Source organism: Wyeomyia smithii, chromosome 1, assembly GCF_029784165.1.
Source record: "Wyeomyia smithii strain HCP4-BCI-WySm-NY-G18 chromosome 1, ASM2978416v1, whole genome shotgun sequence".
Classification (NCBI taxonomy): Eukaryota; Metazoa; Arthropoda; class Insecta; order Diptera; family Culicidae; genus Wyeomyia; species Wyeomyia smithii.
The window spans coordinates 18933032-18951265 of record NC_073694.1 but is presented as its reverse complement, the minus strand read 5'-3'; the positions used below and the strand labels follow the sequence as shown (position 1 = coordinate 18951265).

The 18234-nt window shown below is 38.7% G+C and overlaps 1 protein-coding gene across 3 annotated transcripts in view; it reads left to right on the top strand.

The window, feature by feature from the left end:
- The first annotated feature begins 353 nt into the window (after positions 1-353).
- Positions 354-18234, top strand: part of LOC129724208 (beta-alanyl-dopamine/carcinine hydrolase) — an 81188-nt gene continuing 63307 nt past the window's right edge. The window contains exons 1-2 of one of the 3 annotated variants that reach the window (XM_055678913.1): positions 354-373; positions 15379-15481. In XM_055678913.1, coding sequence (XP_055534888.1) covers positions 369-373; positions 15379-15481 — 108 coding nt within the window. In that variant the 5' untranslated portion in view covers positions 354-368. Of the gene's footprint in view, positions 374-14871; positions 15321-15378; positions 15482-18234 lie in introns of those variants that run through there. The other 2 variants (XM_055678930.1, XM_055678921.1) reach the window with 2 other exon arrangements.

Below are 18234 nucleotides of genomic sequence, written 5' to 3'. Positions count from 1 at the left end.
AACTTCTATATCAATAAGAGTGTGATGAGTAAATTTTCAGACAATCTTCATTACAACAGATGAATAATTCATCTCCCGCCCGATAACACTCCCATCACTTCAACCGTTTTATGGGATGAGAACAAAGTAAGCGTTGACACCACATACTGCTCATTCTTGTTATCTTTACAGTTGTAAATTTTCAAAAATACTCTTATCACGCGAACATTACACAGACAAGGGCCTACTTGTGTTCACTAGGTCAACGTTTCTCGTCCCTGCACTCGTCGTTAGTAAGCAGTGAGGTGAGCTACGAACTTCGTTCGTCGAGCAAAATAAAAACGGAAAAAAATTGTAGTGCGATCTGTGACGATAAAAGTACGCAAAACATGGGGTAAGCTCGAGATGTGTTCTCTCCTACGTGCGTGCAATGATTTGTTTTAGTTTTCTATTGCGGTTTTTCTGGTGCGGTTTCCAAAAATAGGCTGTGAAACAAAACCACACGCTACGCAGTTCCTAATTTTGAACTAGCTTCCTTCCGGGTCATGGCACCCCCGATTTAGGTATTCGGAAGAGATTTGCCAGAATCTTAGCTTCATACCGCCACGGCTTGATTGATCGTTCATGGTTTAATACGACTGTGCACTTCCCTTTGTTTAATTGATGGGTCAGCACAATAAACATTCGAGCCATATGATTCGATAATTTCATGCTTGTAAAATTGGAACGAATTACCGTCTGATCGGCTGACGATTGAATTGTCGCGCACTTGAACGGTGCGATGCACAGTGGCCGAAAGCCGGACAAAACTCAAGCTCTAATTATTGATGTTTCATATTTTTCTTAGAGTTCTACTGCATTGAAAAACAAGTTTTCCAAATTTCATGACAATTGGATCAAATTTGAATTTTCAGGAGCTCTTTAAACGTTGTTGAGTCATGTTGTTTCAATGATTTTTTCGCTCAGAAACCACATATTGGGGTTTACTTTAATTAGTAAATACTCACCTAATTCTTAACCGAATTTAATGCGATAGGTTGCATTTTGATGATAAATGATCAGTATTGTTTTCCGCATTGTTTGTTTTTTTTTTATTATGATTGATCATAACTGTTGGAAAATGTTTGAAATACCTGTTGAGTGGTCTGAAAAAACTTTTTTTTGCGCAAATGTATGCTGTACGATCTGACCCATCGGTTGCCACATGTCGCATAGTATGCATTCCATAGGAAATCTTCTCTGCTTTTCGAATATTAAGGGCCCGTTTTGCCCCTTTTTGCCCCGTTGAACAAAAATTTCAATTGAAAATAAAATAGTTTGGATGAAGGCGCATGGTGATTTGTGAGAATTGCGTTGTTATACAGAAGTAGTTGGTAGTTTAATTCAACTGTTCAAGAAGAGCATCATCGGCTTACGTTCAGATGTGGGAACTAGGTAAAAGAACACATATGATTATATTAAATTAAATTCACATGAATATTCATTTTTCAAACCAAAGCATCAGGTTATAACCTTCATTGTCAGTACCCTTATGACAGAAAATTAATAAATCTCCCACCTTTTTTGTGAAAACACATTTCGATTTAGACTTGTTGTGTCTAGAACTTGAGACTATAGGATCTAAATCGAAGATTAAACGCTCATTTCATATCCGTGAATGAGTAATTTGTGTACCGTTGTTTGCCATCATCTTTTACGTGATAATGAGCGGTTTCTTCGCTATTCGATTCTGTTGAACTGATCGATGTTACCTGTCTTCAAATATTGAGAGTAGGTAATGTTTCCATTTATTTCTACTACAAAAATTAAATAATAAATTTAGGTTCAATATTCAATATTAAATTTAATATGAAATCTGCTCTCTGATAAAACTGCCAATATGGACAAATCAATTAAAGTCTACACACGGACTCTAAAAATCTGCACTTTCAGATTAATTAGCATATCTCGTATACCTGATTATTATAATACGATGGTAACTAATTATGCACTAACACATATAGACACTGTGTTTTTACTAGTTTGAGAACTCATTAAACTGGCAAACCCCATTTTGACCATGTTGAAAGACGAATTTTTGCTCAGATTTAAGTTTTTAAAATCTATTAAAATGGGACTATTTTGCATATTCCATCTTATATTATACTGTATAATCCGTTTCGGATGCACATTTCTATTAAAATAGGATAGCGTGGAAAAAAGACAAAACAGTCAATTATTGGAAGTAGATTATTTTAAAGAACAGCTAATTACACACAACATTGATGTTATATGCATAAATATTTCTTTAATTTCTACTCACGTATTTTAATTCAACGTAAACATAAAATCATTTCCATTGTTATTTTGAAATAAATAAAAATTATTTAAAAAACATTTGTTTCCTAGATAAATGCATCGTATTAATTGAGGCAAAAATGATATCTATCTCACACGATCGCAGTTTTCCTACTGCGAAATTTGGCACACAATCGACTTGTTCCCATCTTGGAAATTTGAACTGGTTTCCTATATTTGCTTCGCCAGAAACTGACTATACTGACTTATTTGAATTACAAATAATTAAAATTTTAAATTATTATTTTGAAAAAAATTATTATCCTTAAATATTTTATATTATATTTATTATTCTCAGTTTTGCTGATGATTGCTGGACACTCAAACATAACAAAAGATGGGGATGAAAATGAATAATGACTTACATGAGAACACTACAACGTAATTTTGGTCATAGGAAAATTTTAATTGCACTTTAGGGAGATATATTTCTGACTTTTCGAACTTTTGATACCAAAATTGAAGTTTGCATCCAAAAATCAACCTAATATGGCTTTTTCTGCTTAATTAATGAACATTCTGGGTTTTGTCCGACTTTCATTCGGAGACCCGCCACTGTGCGATGGGGCAAACGAATCTATGCGATCCCTATCCGGTAATCGCTTGGCAGGTGATTTCGTTTTATTGTCCGGCCGCGCCGGTTGCTGGGAATCTGCCGGGTGGTTCCGCATTAGTCAAAGCGTCTGTGTCTTAATTGGTTTAGGTTTATACTAGCGTTTATGGTAATTATTCCGGTGAAGTCCGCGAATAAACGATTAATTTGTCGGGGCATCGACCAGATTCGCTAGTCTTTTTTCAAATCAATTAATGGAAGGAAGTTATATTCTGCTCTAAAAAGAGAATTGGACAAACAATTGTTTTATGAAATCCAGTGGAAGCCACTATTCATTTTAAAAGTGTAGTGAAAGTTTTCTTATAACCTATACAACAAGAGAAATGAAAAAATGGTATTCGACACTGCTTTAAACAGTCGCATGCAAACGCCGGTGATTTTGCGCCAAGTCTGGGAACTACAATTACGGTCAATTATTAGACGACCCATACATATAATTAGATACCATATTCACACATTACATAAGTTCATTACCGGCTGCATACAGCTGGAAAAATAGCACGGAAATGTCGATATCGATTTTTTATGCCAAATGTTTTAGAAATGCATAAAACGTTGAAATCTGCTGTTACCCCAAAAATACAAGAAAATCGACTCTGGGACTCACAAATTTTCGATATGAGGGAGTTTTCCAGTCCCAGGAAGTCGATTTTTTTTTCGACATAATGAGTGTCATATGAGTGAATTGAAAACGGCAAAAGCGGCGTTTCGCGTGGAATTATTTCACGAGCATTTTGAACGGTGAAATGATTTCACGAAGATAGGGAAGTTTAAAAAAGCTTGTGATCTAGCGATAACATATATGGGATTTATTTCCCAGTAACAAGGGGAATCTGAAGACAAAGCAGGCATCGATCACTACAGTCAATTGAGACAACCAGAGAAAAGTTTTTTCTTCTAGTCACTTCCTAACAACCGCTTGAAGCGAACGGTCACATTAGTTAATTTGTTCTACCAATAAAACTATTGTTCAAGTTTTTCCTGAGTTCCAGTTGTCCACTCCTTTAGGTTATGCGCTCCACGATGAAGGAAGGTGCTGGAGTCCCCCACCTGAACGGTATTAACTACGAAAATTGGAGGTTCCGCGTCAAGCTTTTTTTGGATGCTGCAGAAGTTTCGGAAGCACTCTGTGAGGAAGCACCAGAGGCTGAAGGCGAACCAAGAAACAAAATCCTGAAGACGGACCGAAAAGCTAAATCTTTGTTGGTAGGATTCGTTGGCGACGAATGCCTGGAAATCGTTAGGGAAAAAGAGACCGCCAAAGCAATGTGGAAGGCGTTGGAAGACACATTTGCGAAAAAGTCAGTAGCAAGCCAGACTCTGTTGCGTAAGCAGCTAGGCAGGCTTCGGATGAAGGAAGGAACGTTAATGAGAAGTCATTTACTGATATTCGACGAGTTGGTGCGACAGCTAAAGTCTTCCAGACAGTTACGATCCCCTTGTAACTGCAATGGAAAATATAGACGAGAGAAAGCTTACCTTGGATATGGTCAAACAACGGCTGCTAGGTGAGGAATCTAAGCGCGCTGATAGAACAGACTCGTATGAAGAAAAATCCGCTGCTTTCATTGGTGGTCGAAGCAAGACGAAGCCGAAGAAATTCAACGGAAAATGTCACCGCTGCGGAAAAACTGGCCATATGCAAAAAGACTGCCGAGTTAAGAAATCCGAGGGTGACGCTAACACCATTGTAAGAGGAAAATCTGTGACCTTTATGGTGAATAGAACCGAACAGACCTTTGACCATGGGAGGGCAATTTTTATTGTGGATTCAGGATGCAGCGACCATCTAGTAAGCAATAGAAGTTATTTACATGTTGTGCGTAAGCTGAGAAATCCGTTTATTGTCGATGTCGCAAAAAACGGTGTGTCCTTAGTTGGTGAATACGAAGGCACGGTGAGAGGTGTCACAAAACATGGTATGCGGTTCGAAATGGAGAACGTGGTGTATCTTCCCGAACTGAGAGGTAATCTACTATCTGTTAAAAAGATGTCAAAGGCTGGCATAGATGTATTGTTTACACGAGACAACAGTGATGAAGCACAACGGGACTGTTTTCGTTGTTGCTGAATTACAAGGAAACCTGTACGAGCTCGAGTTAACGTTGGAAACGGACATAGGATCAGCAAATACATGTACATCGGAGGTGAGTACTAGATGGCATCGTCGGCTTGGACACGCTAGTCAGCAAGCTATGGATGCTCTGGTCAGACACAACATGGTGATAGGGCTTGAACCGAAGCCGAAAAATGTTGGCTTCTGCGACACGTGCGTGCTTGGAAAGCAATGCAGAGAACCATTCGATGGCACCCGAGAACGAGCAACACGTGCATTGGAACGCGCTGGGACGGCTCTAGGTATTTTGTATCGTTTATTGACGACTACACCCATTTCGCAGTTATACAACCAATCAAGAAAAAACTAGAGGTGTATGAATGCTTCAGGGAGTACGAAGCCATGGCAACGACTCATTGGAAAAAGAAAATCAGTAAGCTGACTGTCGACCAGGGTCGTGAATACTGTTCGAACGAGCAACGAAAGTATTATAAAAATAAGGGAATCCAATTGCAGGCAACAGTTGCCTACTCTCCGCAGCAAAATGGTGTTGCGGAACGCTTCAACAGAACATTGGTTGAAAAAGTGAGGACGATGTTGATTGATTCGAACCTACCAAAACGCATGTGGTCAGAGGCGGCGCTAATGGGTACATATCTGCTAAATCGCAGCCCAACTAGTGCATTAGACGATCATGTGACGCCAGCTGAACGTTGGTTAAAAGCAAAACCAGATTTTGGAAAGCTGCGTATATTCGGTTGCCAAGTTTTTGCATGGGTACTTGATCAGCAACGAAAGAAATTGGATAGAAAAAGTCGTGAGGCCGTGATGATCGGGTATGCCCCAAATGGATACCGCCTTTGGGACCAAGCAAGGAAAAAAGTGTTCATTGCACGTGACGTAAAATTTAACGAGGAATGTTTTCCATCTCGTGATAAGGGTGATAGCGATGCCAATTTACCTTTAATCATTCTCGTGCGATACCAGCAAGAGGGGGAAAATTCGGATGATGCTTCAAATTTGCTGGAATCCGAGTCATGTGATGAAGAGTTCGTCGATCTTGATGGCGGAAGTGCGGATGAAGGAGCCTTTGGAGAAGCACAAAAAAGTGTGTTAAATCCTGGGGCGCTCCCTTCGCATAAGAGACGTGACGACTGTGAGGAGTCAAACACGAGGCGCAGCGAACTGGAGCGTGAACGACCGTGATGACAGTGAGTCCTGGCTGAAGGCAGTAAAGGATGAGCTAAAGTCTCTGGAAGTCAACAATGTGTGGAAATTTGTGAGTCGCCCTAAATCATCCAAACCACTGAAGTCCAAATGGGTATTCCGTGTAAAGGAAGATGAACATGGAAATGCAGTCAAGTTTAAGGCAAGGCTGGCCGTCAAGGGTTTCCTTCAAAAACCTGAAATGGACTATCAAGAGACATACGCGCCGGTGGCAAAGCTGACTACCATTCGAACAGTCCTAGTTATTGGAATACAGAAGCGTTGTTATTTCCATCAAATGGATGTGAAGACGGCCTTCCTCCATGGCGAACTACAAGAGGAAATCTACATGGAAGTCTCTGATGGTGTAAAAGCTTCACCCGGAATGGTGTGCAAATTGCAAAAATCATTATACGGGCTCAAACAGTCTCCTCGATGCTGGAATGACAAATTCAACCGTACGCTACTAAAACTTGGATTCGTGCGATCTAAATATGACTACTGTCTGTACACATGGCATGGCGAGAACGACGATTCAATCTATCGTGCTATACGTAGATGATTTGATGATTGTTGGCACGAAGCTAAAAACTATTGAGGCATTGAAAAGAAAACTGTCACAAATCTTCGATATGACCGACTGCGGAGTAATGAGCCATTTTCTTGGGATCAAGATCGTCTATGATAGAAACACCGGGATTATGCAATTGTCACAGTCACTCAATGATGAGAAAATCCTATCTAAATTTGGGATGGCAGACTGCAACTCGTCAAAGACACCTATGGAGAAAAATTTAAGATTAGAAGCGAAGGTTGACGATAATGTTGCAGAGCCATATCGTGAGCTTTTGGGAAGCCGCATGTATGTCATGATGTCCACTCGACCAGATATCTGTTATCCGGTAGGCTATTTGGGCCGTTTTCAACAGCAGCCTGGTCAGCATCACTGGATTGCATTGAAGCGAATAGTCCGCTACCTTAAAGGGTCAAAAGACATAATGCTGGTACTGAAGAGAAATGATATTTTAAATCCACTGGTAGGGTATGCTGATGCAGATTGGGCTGCGGATATTGTCGATCGTAAGTCGGTTAGCGGATTTATGTTTCAGGTATACGGAAACACTGTTTCATGGTCCAGTAAAAAACAGACTATCGTGGCCACATCGTCAAGTGAGGCCGAATATGTAGCATTGAGTTCGGCAGCAACAGAAGCTATTTTGCTTTCAGGTATATTAAGAGACCTTGGGCTAAAAGACATCGAGCCTGTTACACTTTTTTAGGATAACAGAGGGTGTATCGGAATAGCAAAAAATGTGGAGTGCAAACGTGCAAAGCACATAGATATAAGGCATCACTTCGTACGAGATCATGTCACTTGTGGAAGACTGAAAATTGAACATATCTCTACACTGGAGCTGCTGGCGGATATTTTCACTAAGGCATTGGACTCCAGCCGTTTCAAAGACCTAAGAGCAAAAATAGGGCTGTACGATCGAAAAGGGTGAAGACAAAGCAGGCATCGATCACTACAGTCAATTGAGACAACCAGAGAAAAGTTTTTTCTTCTAGTCACTTCCTAACAACCGCTTGAAGCGAACGGTCACATTAGTTAATTTGTTCTACCAATAAAACTATTGTTCAAGTTTTTCGTGAGTTCCAGTTGTCCATTCCTTTAGAATCTTTTTTTTTCTTGAAAAAGTCGACTGAAGGAAAAATGGACCTTCGAATTTCGTTTAGCGGTAGGGTTCAAAAATTTTCTCTTGTCGAAAAATGTCCTCATGCGAAATTTCGGCTCAATCGACTATCCGGGATTTATAAATTTTTGAGCTGGGAAACTCCCACATGTCACTAGTCCTATTCTCAATTTCACTTCACTGGTAATCTCACTTCACGGGAGTCTCAAAGTGAAGTGAGCGTGAGAGTGAAATATCTTTCACCTTGAAGTGACTTCCGTAACAAGCACCAATACCAGATCTTGACTTTTATGCATCTCAAAGACATTTGGCATCAATTTTTTTTCTTGATATCAACAATTTCATGAATAACTTCCTCCCTCAAATCCGATTGAGCTGAAATTTTGTATGAGGACATTTATCTAAAAGACGGAAATTTTGAACCCTACCGCTAAACAAAATTCGAAGGTCAATTTTTTCCATATGTTCCATTGCACAATGGTCCAGAAACCGAATTTAAGGGAGGAATTTGGATTGAGAGCTGGACAGCAATATTTTAGAGAAAAACTGTCTTTTACAAAGTTTTTACATGTGATAAAGCGCCAATTGAAAAATTATCCAAAATTAGGGTGACCCGAATTTTCGATGAAATCAAGTATCTAGCTTTTTTGTCTTTTGTGAAAGAATATGCGTTTATCATTTGTTCGTCGTTCTTTTTGGGGGCAAGAAGCTCCGAAATAGGGTGACCATGAAAACAGGTTTTTCGATGTATTTTATTTTCAAAAATTCACAACTTTTGAACCAGTTGATCGATTTTCGATCTCTTTAGATCAAATTTAAGGTAAAAAAGAACATATTCTAAAAAAAATCTCCATGTATAAAATCGAATATGTTCTTCAAATTGAGATTAGGAGATACTTTTTATGTTTGCCTCAAAGAGAACGACGAAAAAATGAAAAACGCATATTTTTTATGAAAAAACATCAATAACTTTGAGTAGAATCAAGACATTTACGATGTCAGCACTGCAAATTGATTCTCTTAAAAAGTCCTCAAAGTCGTTTGAAGACAGTTTGAGTGAAAATTGTGCTTTTTTTTATTCTAATCTGTTGTTTTCAAAGATAAAGAAAAACTTTTCAATACAAAGTTGCTTAAAATGAATGGAGTTATAACATTGTAAAAGATAAAAAAATAGATACTTGATTTCATCGAAAATGTGGGTCACCCTAATTTTTGTTAATTTTTTATTGAGCGCTTTATTTTATGTAACAACTTTTTAAACGAAACTTTTTCTCTAAAATATTGCTATAGATCCAAATGTCCCCTTAAGTTTCGGTTTCTTGACATTGTATATTGGTCCCACCCCAAAAATTTCCCAGAAAGTCGATTTGTTTATTTTTTTTTTCAGTTCCTACCAGATTACGATGATTCAAGCATTTCTGAGATATTTTGCATAAAAATATCGATATCGACGATTTCATGAGCTACTCTATCAGGAATACGATCAAAAGATTTTGTTCATATTGAAGAGCACTCGAAAAAGTTGTTACTGTCATAAAATCAAATATTCACCTCTTACGATTTCGCATTTCTGATTTAGTAGCGAGGGTTCCAAGAATTAAAGTTGGCTAGTAGTAGTTGTCTTTAGTTTTGAAATCGAGATTACCATAACACCCAAAAGTAACGGAGCTTTAGGAAAACTCATGGGAAAAATAATAGTATTGAATAGGGGTTTAATATGCAGTGTATAAAATTATTTGAAATTTTGGGTGGAGTCAGTTTAACATGCATTTTCGGTTTCGTCAAGTGCGTAACAGTTGAAGAACAAGAATCTGTCGCTACGTGACATTGGAAAAAGTTGGAAATCGAGAATTCCACGGGCTCTGGTATCATTAACGTTTTGAAAAACGTCTGATTTCCCATCGAAAGCCAATATCCGAAAAAATCGTTCTTATTCTTGTCACTGATCACAAGCGCGTAGTTGGGGCTTTCAACGGAAAACCGAACGCATCGGTTCGAGATGTGGCGAAAAACTGCATCTAAGGAAGACTTTCGTGCAGGATGCCAAAACTCCAGCTGGATTACGTACGTTTGAAGATCGTGACGAGAGGTAGAACACGGTCACAAAAAGTCGTGCTCGGAAGTTATACGACCAAAAGCTGACGAAACCACACTGCTGCGTAATGAACGACGAGACTAAGGCTAGATTTTCAAATATATTCCATGAAACCTGTGTTTCACTGCTAAGCATGAGTTTCATGGACCAAAGAACCTCCGAATACAGAACATGTCTAACTTCGTCAAGAAGTTCTTGACATGGTAAACGATTTGTTCATACGGAAAGCGGAGTACACCTTTCGTTACCTCAATGAATGGATTTGGTGTATTTGGTAGTGTCTCCAAAGGCTGCCTCTGCTTCTTTTATCTTTAAGCCTTCGCATCATTTCACTAGACAAGGGACGTGCTGGAGTAGTATAAAGCAAATAATGTCGATATCATGCCGAAAGTTTAATGTAACTTCTTTGAATAGTAGCGAATGTTTTAGAAATTCTCAACAGTGCAAGCATCCGAAAAATGTATATTCGGCTGGGCAGTGCGTACCATAAGTACTTAGTGTACTTGCAGGCTTGAAATGGACTCCTTTGTGGTCCATAGAAACCTGCCCAGCAACTCCCATCTCTACCTTCCGTGGTACTAAATCGCAGTAAACAACTCGCGGTGAGACCCTCGTCGTATACTGACAGAAAAAGACGAGGGAGACTGTACTCCTTGGAGGAAAATCTAGCATAGCTTAACGTCTGTTTCAAAGGTTAGGAGCGGCTCACGACAGCGTCGGACCCGGAGCGGACGGCTGAATCAAAAAACGTATTGTCTCAAAAGCTATATGCAAGATGACAGCTCCATCACGAAACTCGGTAGTACAACACTACCTAAGGATCACCAGGATCACCGAACAATAAACCAAATTGTCCACGTTTTCATTTCATTCTAACATAACAGGCCACCACCTAGTAGCAGTATATGTGCCCTTGAAACCATCCACTTTGTTTTACAAACGACAAAAAGGACCTTCCTCGGTCAAACATCTGACATGACAGTTGGTTGTACAGTGAGTCGAGGACAACACGCACCTAACGTTTCCATTAAAAATTGCCGATTTCTCATGGGTTTACTTGCACACACACACACACACACACACTGAAGAAACTACCCATGCAGTATCAATCACAGTGAACCATGAGTCAGCAGAAAACAGTTGACAGCTCCATCGGTCGAACTGTAACCGTGATGACGAAAACAGTGAAACTACTCCGTTCAGAAATGTGCGCGTTCAAAAAACGGTACCCCGCTGCGTCGAAAACAGATATCGTGCGGCACTTTTTTGGACGCCTGGTACGCTCGTTCTGGCTCTACAACATGCTGGTGTCATTGGACAACAATCAGAGCATCGAAAAAAAGCCCAATTCCGGACGGCCGACGACCCTGAGCGGTAAAAAGTTTCAAAGGGTGCTGGAGAGGAAGACTTACAGCTTTACAGCATGCCGATAAGAGAACAGCTGCTCGACGAGGGATATTAAGATTGTGGAGACATGAACGTCCAGGTCCATATGACAGGGATGTATAGACTGTCAATAGGGCCACACAGCCAAAGCGAGAACGACCAACGCTGTATCAACTTTGCGGCTTTTTGCGGTCTGATGATTAAAGGCACCTTGTTCCTCCGCAAAGCCACCTGAATATCACCTGACCACCGAAATCGAATTGATACGCTCAAGTGTTATGAGAAGGTGAACTAACGCTACACACCGAGTCCAGATATGTCGTGAAGGGAAACCTGACCACAAGCAAGGTTGTCTACAGCTGGAAAAGCCGAAAGAAGCCAGAAGTTGCGCCTACAAACGATAGCAGGGTCGCAGGGTTCCCGATATCCTGGATATCAAACGGACAATTAGGTTATTGAAGTAAAATGGAACCGTTAGAAAGGACAGACTGCCGCTAGCAGCAGCACTCCATGGTAATTCACAGGATTCTAGAGGAAGAGACTGTCTGGGGAAAGGATGGAAGGAGTTGTATGTAACTTTCTTGGCATAGCGATGATCAACGCTGCCTGCAAAGTCCTCATCCAAATCCTGCCCCGTCATATCTCCACTCTCCGGCAGATCCTTCGGAAATATCAAGAGGACAACGTTCCCACACACCACGTCTTCGTGGACTTCAAGGCAGCGTATGATACAGTCGATGGAGACCAACAATGGTAAATACGGTTTCCGGATAAACTGTCAGGACTGATCAATGCCACTTTGGGCAAAATGATATGCGTATCTGGGATACTAAGCGAATGGGGAAAAATTGACCTTCGAATATCGTTTATTAGTAGAATTCAAAAGTTTCGTTCCTCGAAAAAAGTCCCCATGCAAAAAAATTAAAGAATACGCCACCGCCTGAGACGCATAAATCTGCGGATAACATTCGGTGGAGTACAAAACGATAGCGCTAAGTGGTTTATACCACGAGCTCAGGCACTACTTGGAGAGTTTCCCATCGTGTCCCTAACGAAAGCTGAGGTGCTACAATAGGCAGGACATATCGCGAGAAAGCCGGACGACAGTACGGTAAAGTCGACTTTCCTCAAGTATCCCATCTGCACTAGAAACAGAGTGCCCCAGCGTGCTAGATGGCTTGACTAGGTTGTAGCGGAGAAAAAAAAAACGGACCAGGAATAAGTCATCTAATTCGAATGAAGACTAATAAAAGTGTCATTCCTTGTTCGCAAATTTATACACCAAATTATATTCTTTCCGACGATATTTTATTGAATTTTCTTTGCAATTGCCGCTACCTTGAATATTTAGGAAAATTTGTTCTTTCTAGCATAAGATTTTTTTGTTATTTTGACTGCTGTTGATAATAGGGAAAGAAGCCGATATATTGCTGAAAATCGATTTAATCGATATTCTAACTATTTTGTTAACTCTATCACCCCAGATACCGAAACGTAATTTGAGGGGTCGTTTATTATTAGGGTTTTAGTTGAAGATTTTGGCGGAAAATTGTCAGGAAAAAACTAAATCCAGCATTGATAATTATTGGCGTGCAAAAAAAAATTATGATTTACATTCCGAGTCAAAATTATTAGCGCCAATATAAGCAATTTATTTTCTTATTCGTGTCGGTGATTGTTTCAAAACAATATTATAGAACTAATAAACCGGATATCGTAAAATTAAATGAAAATACAAAAAAATTTCGTTGCTGGATATTTAGAAAGCAAAACCGAACCATAGCTTAAATGGATTTTTAGGAAATATTCAAACGGAAAAGATATTCTAGCAAAAACTGAAAGCGAAAAAAAAAATAATAAAATAATGAAACAATAAGTTTTGAAGGCAAATTTCTCGAACTAGTTACAAAATCCTTCTGATATTATTCACACAAAAACTGGATGTAATTCGATCTGTCTAGACATCGAGTTATATACATTTATCAAGACAGCAAATTTTTGCAACTGAAACCCAACACCATTGTCACAAAAAATAATTCGTTGTTTGATAGAAATCTAATTACTGGCCCCATTCTAATAGTTACCTGGTTTATTTGGTTCATGTGTCAATGTGTCAATATGTTTGTACGTTAAAAAAAACAATTTGGGTTAGGCTTATGCATCGACGAATTCAAGTAACCGCGAACATTCAATAAATTAGGGGGCTCGGTCTGACATGTTTTCCGGGTATTGTGTGTCTTAAGTTTTGTAGAGATTCTGGGCACTGTTTCTGATTATACCACGCGGAAGGTTATATAAAACAGCATTAAATGTTCAAATAACTAAATGCGTTATCTAGGTATGTCGGAGTGTTAAACGGCACACACCTTTTTGAAAAATTACCCAAAAATCTATATGGCATGGATATGCTCAATTTATAAAATTTACTAGATCGTATCATAATCTCAGTTTTCTATAATCCTAAGGAACGGTTAGCAGGATGCTTACTTTTTTTAATCAGCCATCAAGTGTCATGTGATATTCAAAACAAGTTGTATGCATTTATCAGCTCATTTTAAGATTTCAAAAGTTCAACTGGCTAAATCCCCTTCCAAACGGAAGTCCTGCTATTATCTTACACCCAAGATGGCCTCCAAATTTTAAAGGAAAAAAAAATCGGTGTTTTTGAAAGGTCAGCTATTATTTGCATCAATTTATCCTTTTTAACGCCATTTTTCGACAGTTTAGTCATTCTGGCAGAATAAAAATAACTGCGTTTAATTTGCTCCATTGCGTGCGTCGAAAGCATGACCCACACACAGCTGTCGGCATGGTAACGGGCACATGCATAACAGATGTGGATTTTGTCGTTGGAAAGTATTACGTGAATCAGCCGTTTTCCTAAAGCCAGACTAGACTAAAGTGCATCGAACTGCAAAATAGTGTGTATATCTTCCGCATCGCGGGGGAACTTCTAGCGCTTGTGTTTGTGACCCTGTCTTCGCCACGCATCGACGACTGTCTGTATCCACACAGTGTCTAGTGTTTTTCTGCTTATCTGTTCAATCAAAATAATCGACCGGCCACATTGCCTAAACGGTTCCGTGTGGCTGTCAAAAAAGTTGAGAACGGCGGCGCTCCGCCGGAATTGAATGATTCAGAGTGTAAACCAGCAGATCCGAGGAAGACTCGCCGATTCAACCGATCGCTGAATCCACCTGAGCCGAAGGCGATTTTCCGATAAACTTCTGGACGAGATACATGGGGTAAAATGTTAAACTGATTTTGTTCTCGATAATATATTATACTGCTCTCCACCCACCCGCTGAGACGAATCGAAACCGCGCGGAGCGCGCGTTTCCGTTCGGTTCGCTAATGCTAATCGCAGTGTTAAGTAGCAATACTAATGGTGCGAGCCATAAACCATAAACAGTATCGCACAGGGTGAGAAAACATTTAAAAACATCCCCCAACGGTCGGAGGGTTCTAAGTCTAGCATTAGACCACCAGCAGTTAGGATATCGCGGAATTTTTCCCCCTGGCGAATTGAGTTGTAGGTACTTGCAATAGTATTCAAATCGTCTACTAAAACGCTTGGTTCATGAAGATAGAGAGAGTACTTGTCGAGCGTTACATCGTTACCACAGCTTGAAAACCCTATCATCGATCGTGTCGAGCACTTTTCCGTCTTTTCTACCATCCAATAGTATAAAGCGGTTAGAGCGAGTACTTTTTAGGCTTAGTCGCGCTGCAATTCTCGACCGAGGTGGATCTCTCATATACTGTGTAGGAAAAAATTGTTCGTTATTGTTTTACTGCTGTTTTTTGTACTGCTGCCTAACTCGATTAGCTTAGTGCTGGAGGGTACAAAATCGATCGATCGATCGGTGGTTATACAATCGTGCGCGAGCTCTAGTCTAGCAGAAGAAGTGTGAAACTCGAACCCTCCCTCAGGGACTGCATTGTGAGTTGCTTGTGAGGAACCCAGCTGAGTTGAGTGTTTGATATCCGATACTTATTGTTCATCCCTCAGTGAATCCAGCAGGATGACTCCGTCTATCAAGAATATCCCGCGCCGCCAGGCCATTCCGATCCTGTACACCAGGGGAACCCATTACGATGTTGGATACGATGTGGTGAGTAGAACTAAGAAGTTTAAATCAATAGAAATTTTAAATGTGTAACTTGAAATAATTTTCGTCCCAAGCTTCTAGTGCTCTATTTGTATGTAAAGTGGTTTTATTATCTTTATTCAATTTTGACAAATTTAACTGACTTTCCAATTGTTCTCAATTAAGTTGTTACTGTAACAAAATTGTGTTATCAATTCGGTTTCAATTCATTCTCACACAGGCTTGGCTTCAAATTGCTCTTAATATTTTTTTTTTTTTGAGTTTCGTTACTATCTCGCAAACATAGCGAATAGATAGTTTTTTGTTGCATTAATTATGAGCTATTTTCTTTTTTGGCTTTTGACTTGTTTTTTTTCGGTTAAGAATAAAATCATGTTCTTTTTCTTCCTTTCTGGCCCATCTAACATTCTGTGAAGCTCGTGAGCTCTATTAGGAATAATTTTTTGAAGGTATATTCTGCGATTGAAAAATTAGGATATTTCTAACATTTTTTTCAATTGGCATTTTAAATTTGCAATTAATTTCTTGGTACAGTAAGGTCTTTTTTAGGCGTTTTTTTTTCAAGAGTTGCTTTTCTCCATTACTCAAAAACGGTTTCAGACCTAATTTCAATCACGATTGCCGTTTCAGGCCGAAAGTAATCATATGTGTATCCGTTTTCCTAAAAAATCAAAATTTTTGGTGTAAAAACTGAAAATTTCAAATACAGTCGTCGTTCGCTAACTGCAACATGTTTACATTGCAGTTATCGAATGCCGTTCAATAACTGCAACACTTGACACACGCCAAAATTTAGAGGGGGGTCCGTCACTACCATTTTTGTTTTCAATTTTTCAATGATGTTGAAATGTTTTTTTTTTATGGAATAGTGGCAAAAAATAGCAGAAAATTAAAATAGGCAAGCTTTTTGATTAATCAATTTGATAGTCATATTTCCGCATCATAATTCATTGCGTTTTAGTAACTACTTTTAAAAACCAATATGTAGGCGAAGATAAATTTTACGAGACGTTTCTGAACTCAATTCACGAATGAAATTTTGACAGAAAGCTCGGAACCGGTGACATAACGCAAGTAAAAGCAACTTCAACGTCAGCAGGACCCGTGACACCTGTCTTAAAATGGTCTATTCAACGCTAGGTCACAAAATCTCGCGTAATTTTTCAAAGGGACCTAAGTAACAATGACAGATTCTCTCATCTCTCACTTTGTTTCGTTAATTACGTCGTCATTATATATATTTTCTAAGCTTTCTTCCCCTTAATCGAGAGATAGTAATACTGTCTTGCTTACTATGCATTGAGTGTTATGAAATATAAAAAAAAACATTATTATTGATCAAAGAGAAAGTAAACGAAGAGAGTCTCTCAATGTTAGATAGGTCGCTTTGAAAAATTACGCGAGAAATATTGTTTGTGATCTACTATGCACTGCCTCACTGAGTAGGGAAAGCTAGCCAAACAATGCACAAGGAAATTTTTTTTTCTCTTATAATAATTACGGGAAGTGAATCACATAACATGGTGATTTTGCTTCATTGATTAATAGTGGAGATCTATAATCTCCCATTTAGAATGAAGAGACAACAAGTTAACGAAATCGAGAAAATTCGAGAAAAATGAAAAAGTCCTTTTGAAATGTTTCTAGAGATTCAACAATTTTCATTTTCGAATGCATTTAGAATCCCCCCGCGAGATTTGTCACTTCAATGTCAAATATGACTTCGACTTCAGATTTGACGGATTGCGGTCCGATAACTGCAAAGTTGTTGCAGTTATCGGTCTTGCAGTTAAAAAGCGTTGCAGTTAAAAGACTTGCAGTTATCGAACGGCGACTGTATTGTATTTTGGTCTCTAGATTGACACTATGATATTCATACGAAGTTCAAACATTTCTCCGTTATGTTTTTAACTCAAGTCTTTCTTACGCGGGCCCATACAAATTTGGAACGCATCATCCGCAGAGACATTATTGTTATTTTTTCCATTTTTCATCATTTTCTGGCCTTCAACACTTAACATTATAAATTATTATAATAAAATAAGTATTAATTTCGATCAGTTTATTTTTAAATCTTCTTTTTGATTCGGAGCCCAATTTGTTCTTGAGCTCAAAGAGACATCATTTTTTTGTGAATTTTTCCACACCTTCATGAGCTTTTTGTAGATATTTTAAATTTAATAAGCCCTGTTTAGAGTCCCAAGCGAAGTGAAAATCCGTTTTCCCGGTGTGGAATTCGTCTTCCACGTCAAAAATATTTGTTTTGGTTTTTATCTTTTTTTTTATTTTCGGTTATAACACTTGTATTTATAGTTTTGTTCCTATCCTCAAAAGATTATTTTATATTTTCTGAGCTTGTTCTGCTTTCAATTTTTGCTCTCTTTCAGTGAATCTGCTATAATCTGCAATAAATTACTTAGTCTAATTTGGGATAATTAATTTTATGGGTTTTTCAAAACTGTTCTATGGCGATTCTTTGCTTGAATCGGGATTTCGGATAACAGGGAAATATTTTTTCTTTTTCCTGTTTCAATAGTGCATTATCAATAGGTACGAACTATAACATTAACCCAATTTTTAGTTATTTTTTTTTTTGAATCATTTTCCAAGCACCTTGATGATTTTTTTTCCAAGGTTTTCTTTTTTCCTTGTAATAATAAGTACAGGATGTCACCGTGGAAGTGATACACTTTATTGATGTCATAAAAATAGAGCAGATAAATATTTCTTCTCTGGTTTTTTTCTATTATCATGAA